General features: G+C 36.0%; 1 protein-coding gene across 1 annotated transcript in view; it reads left to right on the top strand.

The window, feature by feature from the left end:
• The window catches only part of UNC80 (unc-80 homolog, NALCN channel complex subunit), a 214,262-nt gene that overhangs the window by 129,019 nt on the left and 65,677 nt on the right, over window positions 1-19,566 (top strand). The window contains exons 31-37 of the mRNA XM_074191473.1: window positions 2,367-2,474; window positions 5,699-5,837; window positions 11,533-11,714; window positions 14,027-14,158; window positions 15,248-15,434; window positions 16,263-16,394; window positions 17,533-17,676. Of these exons, the coding sequence (XP_074047574.1) occupies window positions 2,367-2,474; window positions 5,699-5,837; window positions 11,533-11,714; window positions 14,027-14,158; window positions 15,248-15,434; window positions 16,263-16,394; window positions 17,533-17,676 (1,024 nt within the window). The remainder of the gene's footprint in view (window positions 1-2,366; window positions 2,475-5,698; window positions 5,838-11,532; window positions 11,715-14,026; window positions 14,159-15,247; window positions 15,435-16,262; window positions 16,395-17,532; window positions 17,677-19,566) is intronic.

The raw sequence follows: 19,566 nt of genomic DNA, 5'->3' as shown, positions 1-19,566 counted from the left end.
AGCTATTAAAACATTGTTATATAATCAAAACTTCTGTTATATAATCACAGCATGAATAGAACATCCAAGGATCAGCTTTTTATTGTTTACCAAGCACTTTATTAAACTGGAAATACAAATACAAGCAGAATTATAGTCCCTGACCTCAAGAAGTTTACACTCTAAAAAGGGAAGACAAAACACGTTTAAAATGCTGAAAGGGGAAAGGAAATGGGAGGAGAAAGTAACTATGCAGAGATATGATGGAGAAAGTCCAGAATCAGGTGTGGGGCTGGAATGGGAACAAACATCTGGCAGACTTAAGCACTATCCTTAAATTGTAGGTTCTGGAAGGAAACTGACCAGTAAGAGGAAGGGAGTGAAAGGAATGGATGTTTACTTCCATTGTGGGAAGTTCAGGGCCAGAATGAACTTTCCAAGGGAAGATGCTGTAGCAAGATGGATGAGGCCTGGAAAACTCTACAGTGGAGGGAAATTTCAGAGGAAGGAAAACATGGATGGCCTGGGAAATGAAAAAAAAAAGTCATTTACCTTCCCTGAGTCTCATTGTCCTTAACTGTAAAATGCAAATTTTATTTGAGAGACGAAGAGGAGTTTGGCATCCCATTCCTTCCTCTGACACACATTACACGTCTAAGTCTCAGTGACCTCCAAGGTGAAACTCTGTAAGGCTCGGAGGTTTCAAGGCAAATGCTAAGCGGTGATGATAAAAGGATTTGCCTTCCTGGAAGTTCTAAATAAGTTCCAATGAAAGAATAGATCTTATTCTAAAAAAATAGGTATAACAATATCTGCCCTGTCTCATATTGTTATGAGGAAAATATTCTATAAAACATAAAATGCTATATAGAATGTCCCAAAAGCTTAAGCTTTAAAAGATCAACACTGTAATAAGACTTTGGGGACATTCAGTTTAAATGAAAGTTATTATTCTGTTGTCATTATTATCATTATTCAAAATTGAGACTAATTTCCCCCTGGCACTCCTATGAGGGAATGACTCTCCTTGTACATAGACAATTTGAAAGCAGCCTCCAAATTAACTTATATAAGCATACACTTTATTCTAGGAATTGCTTTTACATTCCCAGAAAAAAAAAGCAGTATGTGAATCTCCTTGTCACAAATTGTACTGTTCTGAAATCTGCACCTGCATTCTTTTTTGTCTTTAGAGAACACGACATGAGCTCTGACTCACATGTTTCAAAGTATATTCTTTGGTAAAGATGGAGCCATCCTATTCACATAAACTCAATGTTGTAATCCCTTGGGGTCAAACTCTTTATAGACTTTCCTGGAACTCTGTGCTACCTCTTCTCTGAATAGCTCTGCAACCCCATTCAAGAGTGAGCCAGAAGCACAATTCTTCTCCCTTGGCATAGGCTGAAGAAGTTTCAACCCACGCCCAGGGGAAAGAACGAACACTGAAACCACCGCCATGTATTGACACCAGGGAGGGAGAGTTCTTTATCCTCTTCCCACATGATAGAGCCCCTGAAACATGGTTGAAGGTCAGAAGGACTTAGATCTGTGTAAATGAATGTCTGTTCTCATTCAGGATCCATACTTCCAGCAGCTTCTCTGATTTCAGAAGGGTCAACCAAAATTTTTTTTAAAATGCTAAAGAGCTTAAACCAGTAGTTTTCTACTGATAGAATAAAAATATAGCAAGTAGCAACAATAACAATATGTGGAATTTTTAAGTCTTGAGCATAATATTATTTCACATTACTTTATATATATTATTATTGCATCTCATTTGGTCTATGCAAATAACCTAGTGAGGTGGTAGTATTAATATCCCATTTTATCAGGAAGAAACAAACTCAGCAAGGATTTGTGACATCCAAAATAATACAATTAGTTTATGTGACTTGCTCAGGATCTCATAGATTGTGTGAATCCAACCTCCAGTTAGCTATGTAAAGCTAAGCAAATCAGTCAGTCTTAATTTCTTCATCTGCAAAATTGGGATAATAATAATCCTTACCTTACATGAGCTGCTGTGAGAATTGAATTCAGAATATATGTGGGTGCTTTGCCAGCCATAGAGAGGTATGTAAATTTTGGCTATTATTAAATATCTGAGGCAGGATCGAACCCAACTTGACCGGGGTTGAGGTCTTGATCAAGAAGAAAATGGCAGAAAGTGTTTTCTACATTGTAAAACCAGATGTGTTAAGTTGAGTGTCTCTTAAATGATCTTTTTGTTAATGAAGATGTCTTCTCTTGACTTTCAGCAACTTTTGGACTAGAAGGAGATCTGAGGGATTTGTTTATAATGGAGAGAGGTTTTATTTTGTTTCCAGATATATCCACACCTGAAATCTTTTCCTTTTTTAATTTAGATGTCATATTCTTTTCAGTGCTCAGATAAGTCCTGCCTGAGGACACCCTCTCTGAAGAAGAGAGTTACAGAGACTAATCTAGAAGGCAAAAAGGACTCTGGAATGTTAAAATACATCAGACATCAGGTATGGATCATTGCATCACATTCATTAGTAACATGCTGACAGTCATTTCAAAATTAATACTTACAAACAAAAAGCATACATTCAGTCAGATAATAAGCTGTAATTGAGTGCCCACTTGATATGAAGCAAAATGAGAAGAACTGGGAATATTAAGAGGCAAAAATCTTTGAACTCAAGTTCGTAATCTAATGAGGAAGACAGCAAACAAATGCACAAACAAGCAATATGCAAAATAAATAAGAGATTTTTAAAATAAGGAAAGCACTAGAACTAAGCACTAGGAAAGCTTTTAGCTGGGACTCAAGAGAAACCAATGAGCAAAGATGAAGTGGGAAAGTACTCCAGACATAGACAACCAGAAGAAAAAGCCCAGAGCCAAGAGCTAGAGTTCTTGGAACAGCAAGGAGGTCAGCATCACAGAATCAAAAAGTATGTGGTAGTGAATAATATGTAAAAGTACCAGAAAGATGGGAGGTGGGAAAGTTGTTATGAAAGGCTCTGAATACCAGATAGAGGATTTCATATTTAATACATCTGATAAGGGAGTTCCTTGAGTTTATTGAAATAGGAAGAGGGTGATAAGAGCTCTGATGTAATTGTTTCAAAGTAGAACAAAGCAAGCGACTGAATGGAGGATGGATTGGAGGGGTCACTGCCCAGCAGGCTACTGTGATAGATCATGAGCAAGTTCATGAGGGCCTATATCAGAGAAGAGAACAAGATATAATTAAGAGATGTGGCAAAAAGTGTAAAAAAGAGATGTTGCAAAGACAAAGTCATCAAACCTTGGCAATTAGATTGGCTATGGGGACGAGAGATAGTGGGAAGGTGAGAATGATACTTAAATTTTGAGCCTGGGAGGGCTGGGAGTGGGGGGAGGCAGAGTGCCCTTAACAGCAACAGGGAAGTTTTGGAAATAGGGGCAATTAAGGGAGGAAGATAATGGATTCTGTTTTGGACAAATAATTTCAAGTTGCTCAGTTAAGAGGATGGGGGAGGGAAACATGGGAAGCTTGAGAAGGGATGAAAAGGTTTAGAAGAGCCACTGTAGAGAATGCTATAGTGAATGGATAATAAAGGTATGCAAAAATTGCCTAGCAACAAGGAAGGCCCAGTTGAAATTATGTGACACAAATTTAGAGTGGACTCAATCAGAACAATGGTATGATTCTCTCCCCCTTCCTTCAGCCCACATATGTAGGAGCAAAGGTGGGAGATGGTGGGAGTGATCCAAAGCTAAGGTTTAGCAGGGCATAATCAGCAATATAATAAGGGGACCAGGGATCTAAGGGGAAAGGACAGTGTAGAGTTTTTTATTAAATAATCAAGATTGAGGAAAAAGAAAGAAAAGAACAAACATAAATACAAATGACCATTTCTGTTGGAGTCAGAGGCATTTTCCTCCCTCCTGTGCCCCACCACCACCACTGGTTCACTCAAGATAAATATCTTTCTGGGTTTGTGGCCAGGGATCTCCACGACACTGAAGCTTCAAGGGAAACATTTCGCTGTGGTTGGTAGGATGAAATGTTTAAATGTTTTAATGCCTATCAGAAAATATGCTTTTGTGGATCCTTAATTCTAGCTTAGATCTTTCCACAAAAACAGTGTTCTAAATTTTAATTATGTTCCCAGGTTAGCCCATAAAACCTGCTTATAATTTATAATATCATTTCAATGGGAAAATGCATTTGGAATCCCAAAACTACAAACAAACAATATTTTGGAATAGCCCATTTATAAATTGGAGAGAAATTGGATTTTTTAGAAAATGAAATAAATTCACAGAATTACACAATTTAAGTATTGGAAAGACTCTCAGTAGTCTACAAGAACAACCCATGTTCAAATGGTTGTCCAGTCTCTGTTCAAAGGGAGGAGGGAGACTGTGGGAACGTCACTACATCTTGAGACAGTCCTCTCTGGCCAATTCAGATTACTAAGAAGTTCTTTTCTGACATCAGTCTAAATTAGTCTTTCTGTGGCTCATACCCTCTGGGGTCAAACAAAAGTGGTCTAATTGGCCCTTCCCATGACAGCACTTCAAATACTTGAAGACAACAATCACATTGCCCCTCCCTGAGTCTCCTTTGCTTCATTCTAAACATAGAGAATGGTTTCAACTGATTTCTTTGGGCTCAACTTTCACCATCCTTTATTCTCTCTACAACTTGCCAGGGTGCTCAGAATGTAGTAGGCATTCTGTACAAGAGCAGAGTGATAGGACTCTCATTTTCCTTCTTCTAGAAGGTCTGCCCTTCTCAATGAAGTCCAAGATCTCATTAGTTGTTTATTTTGTGGGGAGGAGGAAGATTGGGGGTGGGGGGTTGTTGGCCACATCTCCCTGCTGACTCTTATTGAGTTTACCATCCAGTTAAAATTAGCAGATTTTCTTCAGTCATGTTAAAAAGCATTTTTTCAGTGATTACTATTTTCCAGATACTATACTAAGCTTTGGGAATACAAACGAGTGGAAAAATAATCCCTGCTCTCAAGGAGTTTACGTTCTAATGAAGAAACACAACATTTATATAAGAGAGCTGGAGAGGAGGCTAGAGAAAGTCCTGTAGAAATGAATCGGAAGTGCAGCAGAAAACTACTGTCTATGTGTTCCCTGATCCCCTCCCCTTTTATTCTTGTAAAATTTATTTTTTTAACCCCAGGTGAAAGACTTTACATGTATCCCTACAGAATTTTATTAACCCAAGTGTTCTGGCCTGTAAAGATTCTTGCAGATACTGATATTTTCATCTACTCTATTTGCTCTCCTTTCTACCTTTGTGTCATATATAAATTTGTAAGCATATCACTTAAATTTAAAACCATTGATAAAAAATGCCCAACAATATTGTAACAACAACCCCTGACCAATATCAATGCAGAATTTGGACATGAGGAGATATTTTTTCTTTTACTGTGCATCATTCTACTAACCAGAAAACAGTTTATTTCACTGACTCTACCCCGAAACTTTAGAAAGAAATAGATATTAAAATACAAATTTCTTTTAATCAATCTGCAAATAACCAGTCACTTTTTGATATGAAGAGTCCTATTATGCCTCATCATCTAAATAATTTTGCTTTTAGATGATATTTTATTCTCATTTAGAAAAAGGACTAGGAAAAAGTATGTCAGAGAGCCTGTCAAATTTGTAACTCCATATTCACCTCATTTAAAATGCTTTTGAAATATGATAGGTTTCTTCTTTTTTCCCCCCCAAGGTAATGAGCCTATCTCCAGCTCCCTTGTCTCTGCTAATCAAGGCAGCACCAATTCTAACAGAAGAGATGTATGGAGACATCCAGCCTGCAGCCTGGGAGCTATTGCTCAGTATGGATGAGCACATGGCTGGAGCTGCAGGTAACACAAGAGAAGACCTACCCAGGGAAGTCTCGATTGTGACAGTTTATATTTTAAAGAGAATTTTATGAATTCAGGTTGACCTCCTAGATCAAACAGCTAGCATGGCATATTGCTCTAGATATAGTAGTAAGCAGAGAGGGATCCTAGATTCTAGGAATCATAGGATTTTCAAAGCTCTTTGGGGCTTTGTTATAATTTTTGCTATAATTTCATGCCATTAAGTTTCAGTGTTTTGTTGGGGAGGGGGTGTTATTTCTTTACTGTAGTTATTGTGTATGTTGTCTTTCTGATTTGGCTTATTTTATCTTATCACAGCAGTTGTTATGTCTTCCCATGCTTCTCTGCATTCATCACAGTCATCTTTGTCTTACAGTGCAGTAATATTCCATTACATTCATATGCCATAACTTAGACATGAGGAAATTGAGACTGAAAGAGGCTACCATGACTCAGGGTCAGAGAGCTGAAAAATATCAGAGGCAGGATTTGAACTTGGCTTTTCCTATCTCTAGGATCAATGGTCTATCTATTTTACCACTTAGTGGCTTCAGAGGTAAAGATAGAAGGAAGGCAGCACATTCCAGAAATTTGGAATGGCCAATATAAAAGCATAAAGACAGATGTTATATGATAAACAGAAGACATGCCATTTTGACTGGATCTCAGGGTAAAAGATGGGAAATCATTTTCAATTAGACTGTAAATGTAGATTAGGTCAGACCTTCAAGATCTATTAAAGCTAAGCATAGAATTATATTTTCTGCTCTTTGAAAAAAAGGAGTCCCTGCAGTTGATGGAGTGGTACAGTCATATGGTTAAATCAATGTTTAAGGAATATTACTTTGGAAGCTGTATGGAAACCAATTAGGAACTTGTTGCAATTATATAGAAAAAAGGTATTGAAGAGTTTAAATAAAGTGATAGCTATATGAGTGCAAAAGGTTAGATATAAGAGATGTTGTGGATGCAGAAACATCAAATTTTTGCATCTGAATTGATATATGAGTTGAACAAGAGTGAGGAGCCAAGGATAATGCTAATATTATGGACCTAGAAGACCAGAAGATTTTTTTGACAGAAATATTGAAGTTTGGAAGAAGAGAAGGACCAATATTGCCTTTGGTTCCAGTTTTTTGCCACCACCAAAAACATTTCACTATAAATATTTTTGGTATGTATAGGACCTTGAAAAGAACATTTTCAATGAAGCAGTTAGGACAGAAATTCTACTGCAGAAGATATAGGAAATTGGTAGCAGAGAATAGAGGTTATTTTAAGAAGTTGAGATGTGCCATGATCATTGGCCTCTATCCCATCGTCTGCTGCTAAATTTGTTTTTAAAAATTGGTTCTCAAAGAAAAAAAAAAATAATCCATGTATGCAGGTCATATTTTAAACTTTAATCCCCACTGTTAACATTTTCTCATTCACTCTTTAAAGCCTTGATTTGAAATATTTGCTCATTTCTGAGGTGTAATTACTCACACTGAAAATTTTAAAATTGGATCTTGCAAACCCTGTAAGAGCTATCCCCAGCACACCCTGCTTCTATCCCAAGTGGAATGGGAATCTAATATTTGAATTTCTAGTAATAAGAAAGTTTAAGAGCTAAGAGAGACCAGATTCAGAGAATTTTAAGAGGATATCCTAATTTCAGAGAAGGCACGTGACATTCTGTAAACTATATAAAAATTCAGCAAGACAGCAAGGAGTTAAAACCCAGATCTCTTGGTTCACATTATAATTCTTTTTCTTCTAAACCACAATAAGTCATTCTCCTAGAACTCTGGGATATTATCCCATAGTAAATGGGAATTCAACTTGTAAGAAGTTTAAGTCAAAGATTCTGGAAAAATGAGCACAGTCAGAATAGGTCTTTCTGATCCCCCAGGTAGGGTTCCCTCCCTTCCCAAGTTCTTGTTCCTTTCTGACCCTAGACCTGAGTTCAAATCCTGATTCATAAATTTACTAAGCATGTGACCCTAGGCAATTCATTTATTATCTCTCTAAGTTTCCTCCTATGTAAATTAAAGATAATAATAATAATAATAATAATAATATCTATTTCAAAGGGTTGTTGTGAGAATCATATGATAAAGCATACAAGTTTTATATATATGTTCAATCTATTATCATTATGCACATAAAGCTTATACTTCAATTGAATTTATTACTGTTGTGTCTATATAACTTTCTAACATATTTATTTGTATACATGTCATTCTTACTATGAAAGTGTGTGCCTTGAGAGTAGGCATTGTTGTCAAAGAATGTCAGAATTTCAGAGTTAGAAGGGACCTTGGTGGCCTCTTAATTCAGCCCAGACTCTAACCAGAATTCCTCCTGCAGCACATTTGACAAGTAGTCATCTGGGAGAAAAACTACTCCCTCTTAAGGCAGCTCATCCCCTTCTTGGATAACTCTGGCTATCAATTTCAGGGCATCAAACCTAAAATCTACTATTTTCAATTTATACCCTTTATTCCCTATTCAGCTCTCTATGATTAAACAGAATACATGCAAACTCTTTCCCTCTTGGCAGTCTATTAAATATTTAAATACCCACCCATTTTATCCTTCTCTCCTTCATGCTCACCAGACCTAGTTCTTTCAGCCAATTCATCCATTGCAAAGACTTTCTATTCACTATTCTGCTTACTTTTCTCTGGATGTTTTCTAACTCATCAGTGTCTTTTCAGAACTGAACACAACAGTTCAAAAGTTATTCCTGGAAACTGCTTCTCTTAAGACCATATTGAGTTTTGACAACCCACATCACTCTACTGACTTGTATTGTTCATGGAGTCAATAAAACCACTGCATCTTTATAAATATTTTTTAAAGTTTAAGATAATTTCTGAATATTTTAATCATTTTATTAAAAAGGCCAGCATTTTTATTAATAAAAGGTTGGTCATTTCTCTTAGACAAAGACCCCATCTTTGGCTGTGGATTCACAATTTATATACCCTTCAAAGAGTAGGTATTCCTTAGGGTGACAATCAACACTGATGGGTTAACAATTGATGAGAAAATAAATACTACAGTGAGAAGGTTATATTATAATGAACATCTTGGGGATGATGATTTGGATCACTCAGCTCTTGCTCAAAGAGACATCAATTTCCATATATTACCTGTCTGGCAAAAGGAAGGATCCATATTGTCTCAGACCTTTCTGAGAAAATACAATGAGCAGGAATGTATGCATTAGCCCAACCTAGAATATCTTTTACAGTCTGATTAGATCATGGTCTGGGTAAATCTTTAAGAGAGATTCCTCACATTGATTGATCTTTGGACAAGGATGGAGAAAAAGGAGAAAAACTTTGATCCCAATATAATAATTAGCTATTAATTAAGTAATCATTTCTCATATTTTACAGTAAAACAAGTATTTAACTTCACCTCCTCTATTTCATACTGGATAGGAGGGGAGAGTTCTTGAACCTAAACAGAAGATTTTACATTTATCCCCTATTAAATTTCTTTGTCTTAGATTCATCCCAAAATTTCAGCCCACCAAGGTCTTTTTGGACTCTGACAATTATCCTTTATATTAGCTATCTCTCCCAGTTTTGTATCTGAAAATTAGACAAGGATGCCATCTATGTTTTTATCCAAATCACTGATTTAAAATTAAAATTTAATAAACTTAATTTGAAAAGTTAAAAATGTTTAAAAATAATATTTAAATAGCATAGGCTAAAACACAAATCTCTGAGACACTCCATTAGAGACCTCTCCAGTTGACATCAAGCCATTATTGTTTATTCTTTAAGTTCCAAGTTCATCTATGTATTATAATCTCTTCCACTTCAGATGCTTTGTTAAAATTTAGGCAATCTATACAGCATTTTCTTGATTTATCAGTTTAATAACCCTGTCCAAAAATAAAAATAAAAAAAGAAATTGTATGAGGCTAGTATGAAATAGTCATGATTAAATCATCCTGAATTTTTGTGATTACAGATTCCTTTTCTAGATATTTACTACCATCTCTTTAATGTACAGCCTAAATTTTTGCCAAGGATTGAAGTCAAGCCCATAAAACATGTAAGCTGTGTGTAAGCTCTTTTCTCTAGGTTTTGTTGAAAATTGCTTCCTTGCTTCTGAGATTCCTTTCCCTTTATCCATGCTATTTTTTAGAAATCACAGTAAGTAGTTCCTTTAGAACCTGAGGGTAAAATTCATCTGAACCAAGTGGTTTGAATTCATCAAGGATAGCTGTGTACTTTTGCAATCTCTTTACTTATCTTGGGTATCAATTCATTACCAGCTATTGAAAAAAATTATCACTGTATTTTCACCTATGAATTTCCAGTCCCTAGAAGAGTGCTTCAGATATATGCTTTATGAATGTTTCTTGAATTGTGGGGAGTGAGGGTGGAATAAAAGTTAGTGCTAGAAGAAAAATGCTATAGATTTCAGAGTTTGGAAAGACATTAGAAACCATTTAGTTCCTCATTTTACAATATAAGAACCTGAATCCCATAGAAACTGAGTTGTTCTATGATCCCACAGTATTCTATAGTCACTCAAGTTATGACAGCTCCATTATTTGAAGACAGACCCTTGCCTTCAGATGAAGGATTCTTTCAACCATACCAGAAGAAATATAGGTAGCAATTTCATGTCAGGCATTTACTAGCTACATGACAAGATCTTTATCTGTAATATGAAATTGTGGCTATAAGAGATAGAAGAGTCAAGGGAAAGTTTTTTTTAAGATAAGCAAAACCTGTTAACAGTTGTAATTGAAAAGTAAAAACATTAGATTTGGCAAATCTATTTTCATCCTGGTTCCTTCTTCCAATCTGGATTTATTTGGTTCATAATTTATTATCTGATACATAACCTATAATGGTTCATGACCTTATTTCTGATCATTGTTTGACTCTCTCTTAGATCAAAAGCTACTACGAGGACTTACAAAATCTCTTTCAGCATTTCTAGCTCTTCAGATAATAGTATCACAGAGTTTGAGAATTGAAAGAGACCTCAGTAGCCAGGTAGTCCAATTTGTTTCTGAAAATAATTCCTACTACAACATACCTCCATAATAAGTGATCATCTAGTCTCTGCTTGAAGGCCTCCAGGAAGAGGAAACATACTACTTCATAGGATAACTCATTCTCCCAACTTTGGATAATTTTAGTCATGAGTTTTTCTTTATGTTCATAAAGTCTGAATTAAATTTGAAATGTGAATTTTTTAAAAATTATCCAGAAAAGTTGATGTGTTTTTAAATATACTTCTTAAAGGGCAATCTCATTTAAAAATCTCATAAAATTATATCATTACTTGTTTGAAATAAAATTTCTACTTTGAATCAAATGACAAAAATAGAAGAATCCAATTTTAAAAGAAATAACAGTTAGTGTGCTTTAAGTAGGTCAGTGACTGAAGTTATTTGATTGGAGCTCATAGACTAGAGTAGTTCTAGCAAATGTCACTATTCTTTGGCCCTGTCAAAATGTCACTGCCCTATGAAACCATAAATTGGAAGGTAGTGGGTGGAATGAAAGATGGTACTTTATGCCCTTGTCTGAAATGAGGTGCTTCCTTGCCAACATAGTTGGACAGATTTCATTTCCCTCAAGGGATGGTTTCACCAGAGCTGGAGACTTATTTTCCAGACATGTAAGCCCAGTGACATGTCCTTGATTAATGCTGAGTTGCTTCCTTCTAGCTGCCATGTTCTTGTTATGTGCGGTCAAAGTCCCAGAGGCTGTGTCTGACATGCTCATGTCAGAATTCCATCACCCAGAGACTGTGCAAAGGCTCAATGCCATTCTCAAGTTCCACACACTCTGGAGATTCCGCTATCAGGTGTGGCCTCGGATGGAGGAAGGAGCTCAGCAGATTTTTAAGGTGAGGATGGGTCAGATCTGGGAGACCCTAAACTTCCCTCTAATCTTTCCCTTTAAAATCCACCCAATAGGGGCAGCTAGGTGGCGTAGTGGATAAAGCACTGGCCTTGGAGTCAGGAATACCTGGGTTCAAATCCAGTCTCAGACACTTAATAATTACCTAGCTGTGTGGCCTTGGGCAAGCCACTTAACCCCATTTGCCTTGCAAAAACCCTAAAAAAAAACCCCAAAAATCCACCCAATTATAATCTGGAGAGAAACTTCTCTAGGGAACAGAAAAAATCATTTTAAACTCTTTTGATGAGCATTTCAAACTTAATTTTTTTTAATTCCACATTAAAAATGGTAGGCCATCTTTTAAAGCTGATTAAGTAGGATAATTTTTATATACATTTTTATTTTTCTTTTCAGCTCCAAATTCTCTCCCTCTCTCCACTCCTTCCCCTCCCTATTGAGAAGACAAGAAATATAATACCCACTATACATATGGAGTCATACATAACATTTCATGGAGTGATTCTTAAGGATTCAAATTTCCTGATATCTGCTAATCTAAAATAGTGGGCTAAATAAAGCTTGGCTAAAAAGAGCTTTTTCATTTAATAATAACAATCTAGTACTTTCAGGATTGCAAAACACCTTCTGATATAATCTCATGTTAGCTTTACAATAACCCAACAGCTATTATTAGCCCCATTTTACAGAAGTTAAGAGATTTGTCCATCATTATATAGCTAAAACCACACCAGGTCTCTTGTGGCTCCAGGTCCACAATGCTTTCTATCATACCACCTCACCTGTCATTGGTATCTCAGTGGTAATTTCTTGGTTTTAATTACAGAATTTTCCATTACAAAGAACAGAAGACTTTAATCCTGTGATGCTCAGTTATAACCAAAATTATTTCCTTGTGTGTCCTAGTAAGGAGAATAAAATTAATTTCACTTGGAAAAATCTCTTTTTTAAATCAGAAACCACTGTCTTCTGTAACATGGCTCTAAATTCTGAGTCTAGAGTAAATTTTCAAGAGCTTTCTTCAAACATTTAATCTGTTAAGGATTAAAATTGTAGTAAGATTTTTGGGACATCCATTATATGATCAGCTTTTGTATGAATGTATGTGTGTGTATCTATATATATTTCCCCCTTACACACTTATAAATATGCACGTATGTGACACTAGAAGCAAAATGATTTGGTGGGAGAAGAAGCTAGAAGATAAAGGAATAAGGAATCTTATAGAAGATAGAAAAACTTATTGTAAAAGAATAGTTGAACCTTGATGGAATCTAAGAACTCTGAGAAACAGAAGTGAGGAGAGAATCCATTCCAGGCTCTAAGTGGGAGATGGTGTGCTGAGTGTGAAAAACAGCAAGATAAACAGTTTGGATGTAAGATGGAGGGCAGTAATGTGCAAATAATGAAAGATAGGTGTCAAAGAGAGGAATTAATATTTGACCCTAGGGACCTAATGGAATTTAAGTTTGGGGAGGGATAGGGTCAGAACTATGCTTTACAAAAATCAGTTTGACAGGAGAGAGAGTGGAGAGGTGGAGATGTAGATCTAAATAACTGATCTGTAAATTTATGGACCTTTGCCAAAGTGAGGTTCTATGAAAATGTCTTACTTATGGAGTCTTCCAGCACTCTGAACAAGAACTAGAATTAGAAAGGGTCTTAATTAGAGGTCATTTGGTCAGTGGCAATTTCGTTTAGTGACCATAACAGTGGACTTGGCTTTGGAAAACCCAGGCATGAGTCTCAAATCTATGTTTTTTTCCAGCTGCCCAACTTAAGTAAGTGTTGTTTGTTTTTGTAAATGCACATTTTTCCTCTATAAAGTAGGAATAATATTGATTCTAACTACTTTACAAGGATAGGGTGGATAAAAAGAAACAAAGGATGAAAGATTTTTATAGACTGCAAACATTTATATGCAAAGGAAAGATGGCATATAATATCTTATATTTTATCTTCTTATATATATATATATATATATATATTATTTCATATTATCTTCCTAATAGCCAACAGCTATTATTAGCCCTGTTTTATAATAGCTGGTAACTGGGAGTCTGGGGAACCTAAATGTCTTGTCTAAGATCACAGAGCTATTTAACCAAGTTGGCACTAGAAATCTATCCTGTGTCTAATGATGCTATGTAAATATGTTTCCTTGTTATCAAAATCTTGAAGAGGCTAGGGAGCTATTAGGAGAACATCCCCACTGCTTAGAGGCGTCATTGCAATATTGTCCATTCCTAGAAGTTTTTCTCTTTCTACTTGATAATCTCTATTTACATTTCATTACAGATTCCTCCTCCTAGTATAAATTTTACCCTGCCTTCACCAGTACTGGGAATGCCTTCTGTCCCCATGTTTGACCCCCCATGGGTTCCACAATGCAGTGGTAGTGTGCAGGACCCAATTAATGAAGATCAGTCGGTAAGTGATACATAAATTGGGGTCTGTAGCTTCAGGGATCAGAATCATAAGGAGACCAATGAAAACACCTATTCTGCTAATGAGTTTCTTTTTTTAATTTAAAAAGTCACATTAAGCAATATAAAATATGCTCATGGAGTTTTTTATTTTATTAAATAGCTTTTTTGTTATTGAGAGAGTGCAAAAGACTACTACTGATTATTGAACCTAGAAATGTTGCACACTGCTTTTCTTCTAGTTGGTAACTCATACAGTCACCACAGCAAAGATGTGAAAAATAAATGGCTATAGATTTTTGTAGCCATCAGGGAGCATCATTATTATTTTATAAGTTCCTTGAGCTTCTATGTAACATTAGGACTTAATTCTGCTCTGGGAGAGTTATAGTATAACGCAAAATGAATGTTTGGAAAACTATGCAATTTAGAAAGAATACAAATATGTGTATACATACACACACACACACACACACACACACACACACACAAAGACAAATACACACAAGATCTTTAGGAAAGAACACTGGATTTGGAGATAGATCTAGTTCAAACCCAGGCTAAATTACCTATTGGTAACCTCTCCACCTTGGTCAAGCTCCCTAATTCTGGTTCCTCAATGTCCTCCTTTGTAAAATGAGGATAGGATTAAATCACTGCTAAGATTATATTTTGCTCTGAAATCCTATTGTACTAAGTGGGACATCTTTAGTTGTACAAAACCTAGAAATGTACTTAAAAGAAAAATATAGGTTAACTGAAGGTATCATTTTGAAATCTCCCAAGCAAGGCTATTTTGCCTACTATTGACTCCTTTGAATGATGCCCTGATTTATTTTTTTTGTTCAGACATATTTATTATTCATTGGTGTAAGGACCTCTAAGGAAACTCCCATCTCACAGAGCAGGTTGCCAACTGTTTTGTAATTTATAGTTTTAGAAAGTTATGTAGGGCACTAAGAGTGCCCTAAATATGTCAAACACAAGGCTACAGCCTACATCTTCCTGGCTCAAGGTATGCTATCTATCCACCTCTCAAAATTCTCCTCAATAGCTATAAAATAAATTTGTTTCTGTCTTCACTTACCTTCAGAAATCTTTTTCTGCCCGAGCTGTATCTCGGTCCCATCAGAGAGCTGAGCACATCCTCAAGAATTTACAACAAGAAGAAGAGAAAAAGCGACTTGGTCGAGAAGCCAGTCTCATTACTGCCATTCCCATCACCCAGGAGGCTTGCTATGAGCCCACCTGCACCCCCAACTCGGAGCAAGAAGAAGAAGGTGTGCTTTAGTTTCTCTTAGAAAGGCAAGAGTATGGGAAGAGATAGTGATAGAGATAGTGATTCATGGGGCGGGGGGGCTTGATTAAAAATGGCTCACTATTTCAGACTACTTAGGTGAAAGAAACTAAAGAATCAACCCCCGCCCCATTCACCACTCCCTTCAAGGGAAATGGAAGAATTTTTGTGGACACGATAGTTCTGTTTTAAGTGAAATATATTATCCATGATGAAGAAACCAATCATTCAAATTAATGAAAATTTTCATGGGGCTAGAAGAGGATTCCAAATCCTCCAAGGAGCAATAGAAAACTTATAGTGTCATTTGATGGCAACATTGTAGAACCAGTCTTAGTTAACATTCAGTAGTTCTGTTATGATGATATACCAAGTAATGAGAACAATGCAGAGGATTCGTAAACCCAGAATGGACCATTTCAGTGCAAATGGAGCAAATACAACCAACATCTTATTGCTAAGAGATTTCCTAGTGAAGAAGTGCCCCCTTGAGTTTGGGAGTTTGAATTCCTACAAGCTCAACTATGCAATGAATCTGAGAATACCATATAGGGAATGGTTTGGCAAATGATTCCAGGAGAACAGTTTTCAAATTACTCTAAAGATCAATATTGCACAGTTTTCGGAAGAACTCTTTTGTCTTTCAGTCTAGATGAGTCAGTGTGTATGCATGTTTTCCCCAAAAGTCTAAACTGAGTCATCTGACTCTTGAGTTGTGAAAGGAAGGATACTATAAAAATGAAAATCCTAATTATTGTAATGCTAGTATTATTAGAAAACCAAAATTTGCATTCTCTGGTTTCTCTGTCAGTAGAAGAAGTCACTAACCTGGCATCCCGACGTCTTTCTGTTAGTCCATCTTGTACATCAAGTACTTCCCATAGGAATTATTCCTTTCGCCGTGGCTCTGTTTGGTCAGTGCGTTCAGCTGTCAGTGCAGAAGGTGAGCCCTGCTGGAAATATACCTTATATTTTATTATTTTTCATAAAACTCATGGATTAAAAATATTTCTCATCTAATCTCCTTCATTTCTCATTATTGCATTTTTTCACATTTGGCAATCTATAAATAATGACATAAGTTGCTGTACTATAGGATAGTTTCTCATTCAAACTGACAATCACCCTTCAAAAACGTGACCAATTTTTAAAAAATATTATTACAGGGCTCAATTTCATTATTACAGGGCTCAATCTCACTACCACAATAAGATAAATGCCTAACTTTGCTGAGGGCAGTTCCACAACTACAATGCAATTTTTTTTTGCTAAGTGAGATCTAGTATTCTATTTTGGCATTGTTTTGCAATTTTGAAAAGTCAAACTGTTATCTTTCTTTATAAGAGAGTCCCATAGAATGTACATGACTTTTATGTCCCATGGATGGAAAAGAAAATAGTGAGCAAGTAAGTATTCATAGATTCTGGGCTCCTATAAGCTGACAAATGATGTGTAAAGTGCCCACCATAAAACTAGACAGAGCTTGTATACAATAGAGGCTTCTAAACCATCAGTAACTAGACCTTCTTGACTTCAGAGGGACACATGAGACAAAATTATAAACATCAAAACATGGACACAAGGTTGTTAGTAGCTTTGAAGCTATGAGAAAACTTTTCATTTCTATTTTGCATTCCATTCCCCTCAGATCTCTCCTATGAGCTGACTTCTGCTCATTTAAGAATTTTGTAATTATTTATTATTTATGCATCCAAGTTTCCATCCCTTTGGAAAAAAGTTTTTATACTAAATGTTTTATTGATATTTTACCTATAAACCTTTGAAAGAAGAGTTGTTATAATATGATGTTATCACAGAATTATACTGCTTAAAAATTAGAAATACTTTAGATTTCTGAATTGTACTTTAAAAGCAGAATAGCACTTAGATTTAAAGAATAGATTTAAATATATGGATATAAATAGATAAAGGGTAAGGTATTCAGATATATATAGATATCAATCAATATGCCTATAGAAAGACATGGGTATAGATATAAATTTAGATTAGACTTTAATACTGAAATTGATATAGATTAGAGAGAGATTTAGACATGTAATGTCCCTGCCTCCTTCCTTCAGATGAAGAACACACTACAGAGCATACCCCAAACCACCACGTTCCACAGCCCCCTCAAGCGGTATTCCCAGCATGCATCTGTGCTGCAGTGCTGCCCATTGTTCATTTGATGGAAGATGGAGAGGTTCGGGAAGATGGTGTAGCAGGTACAATTTGAAAAATGATATTATTACAACCCCTTAAAAACATGCTAGGGATCTACCAGTCTTCCTTGCAGAACTCACTTCTATTTCTCCCTGAGACCTGCTCTTGATTTCATGCAGAGCTCTTCAGCAGAAAAGAGGCTCCTCTGACCTTCAGTTAGACAGTCAATAATCTTTGAGTAAGTGGTTACTATGCGCCGATCACTGTGCTAGACCTGGGGGGAAAAAAAGAAAGGCAAAAACTGTCCCTCCAGAGACTTCCATTCTAACTGGGGAGATAGCATGTAAATACCTAGGTACATTCATAATACAATCAAAATAGATGGAAGATCATCTCTGAGAGGAAGGTAACAGCAGCTGGCAGGATCAGAAAGGGCTTGCTTCAGAAGTGGGAATTTCTGCTGAAAATGAAGGAAGTCAAATAAATCAAGAAGTTCAGGTAAGGAAGGAGAGCATTTACAAGCATTATGACAACTCCTACAAAGGCATGAGATGGGGGGAGCGGGGAGCGGAATGTTGGGTTCCAAAAAACAGCAAATGGACCATTGTAGCTGTGCTGTAGAACATCTGTAAGTTAATGAAATATAAAAGAGCCAAAAAGGTAGGAAGGGGTCAGTTTATAAAGAACTTTCAATTCCCAGGCAGAAAATGTTATATTTGATCATAGAGGTAAAAGGGAATCATTGAAGTTTAATGATTTGGGGGGGATGGAGGTGAGATGATTCAGTCAGGTGTATACTTTAGAAAAATCCTTTATGCAGCTAAATGAAAAATAAATTTAAAAAATTGAGGAAAAACTTGAGTCAGGAAGATGAAGTAGAAAGCTACTGCAATTTTTCAGTCAAAAGGTGATGAAAGGGGTGGCTAGGTGGCACAGTGAATAAATCACCAGCCTTGGAGTCAGGAGTACCTGGGTTCAAATCCAGTCTCAGACACTTAATAATTACCTAGCTGTGTGGCCTTGGGCAAGCCACTTAACCCTATTGTCTTGAAAAATCTGAAAAAAAAAAAAAAAAGGTGATGAGAGTGTAAACTAGAGTGGTGGTTTTGTGAATGAAGGGGATATAATAAAGAAAGAAATGACAAAATTTGACAATGACTTTGATATGTGAGGTGAGAGAGAGGAGTCAAGGATAATGCCCAAGTTTTGAGCCATGGTGACAGTAATATAGAAGCTTGGAAGAAGTAAAAATGATATATGGACTTTATATCACAGTGATGAAAGTGCTTCATAAAGAGGTTCAAATTTCACAAAAGATAGCTGATAATCATGCTATTATTCATCATAAATTAAGGCAACATCCATAGCCTTGGCTCCACTATTTGAGGAATATATTTGTTGAGTTATTGTTTTAGGGCATTATGGTGATGGATTTTGTTTGCTACATCACTTCTGAACCTCATTTCCTTGGACACTTTTGTTACTGGGTTGGAAGTAACATTTCCTCAATTATTTGTCTCCTCTTTTTACATAATCATGCTGCTTTTCCCTAAGTTTTTTTCATTTTCCTTTATCAAAGATATTTCTTAATATTAATGTTAATGTAATTTATTAATAATTTTCTAAAATGATAATATTTTATATTCATAGAGTGCTTTAATGCTCATCAAGTGCTTTATGCATATTATCTCTTTTGATCCTCACAACTAGCCTAGATCCTAAACGATATTATTATTCCCGCTTTACGAATGAGGAAACTGAAGTTTGTTAAAATTAAATGACTTGCTGTAATCATCTAAGTAATAGGTGTCAGAAGTATATTCTGAAGCCCTAGCACTCAGTCTAACATTCACTCTAATGTAATGTTTCTATAATATATGTTTAATAAAAATCTACAAAGCATATGTTCCTACACACACACACACACACACACACACACACACACACACATA

Source organism: Macrotis lagotis, chromosome 6 (assembly GCF_037893015.1).
Source record: "Macrotis lagotis isolate mMagLag1 chromosome 6, bilby.v1.9.chrom.fasta, whole genome shotgun sequence".
In the NCBI taxonomy this organism is placed as follows: Eukaryota; Metazoa; Chordata; class Mammalia; order Peramelemorphia; family Peramelidae; genus Macrotis; species Macrotis lagotis.
The sequence above is the reverse complement of the archived record's forward strand: the minus strand, read 5'-3'. Positions and strand labels throughout refer to the sequence as shown.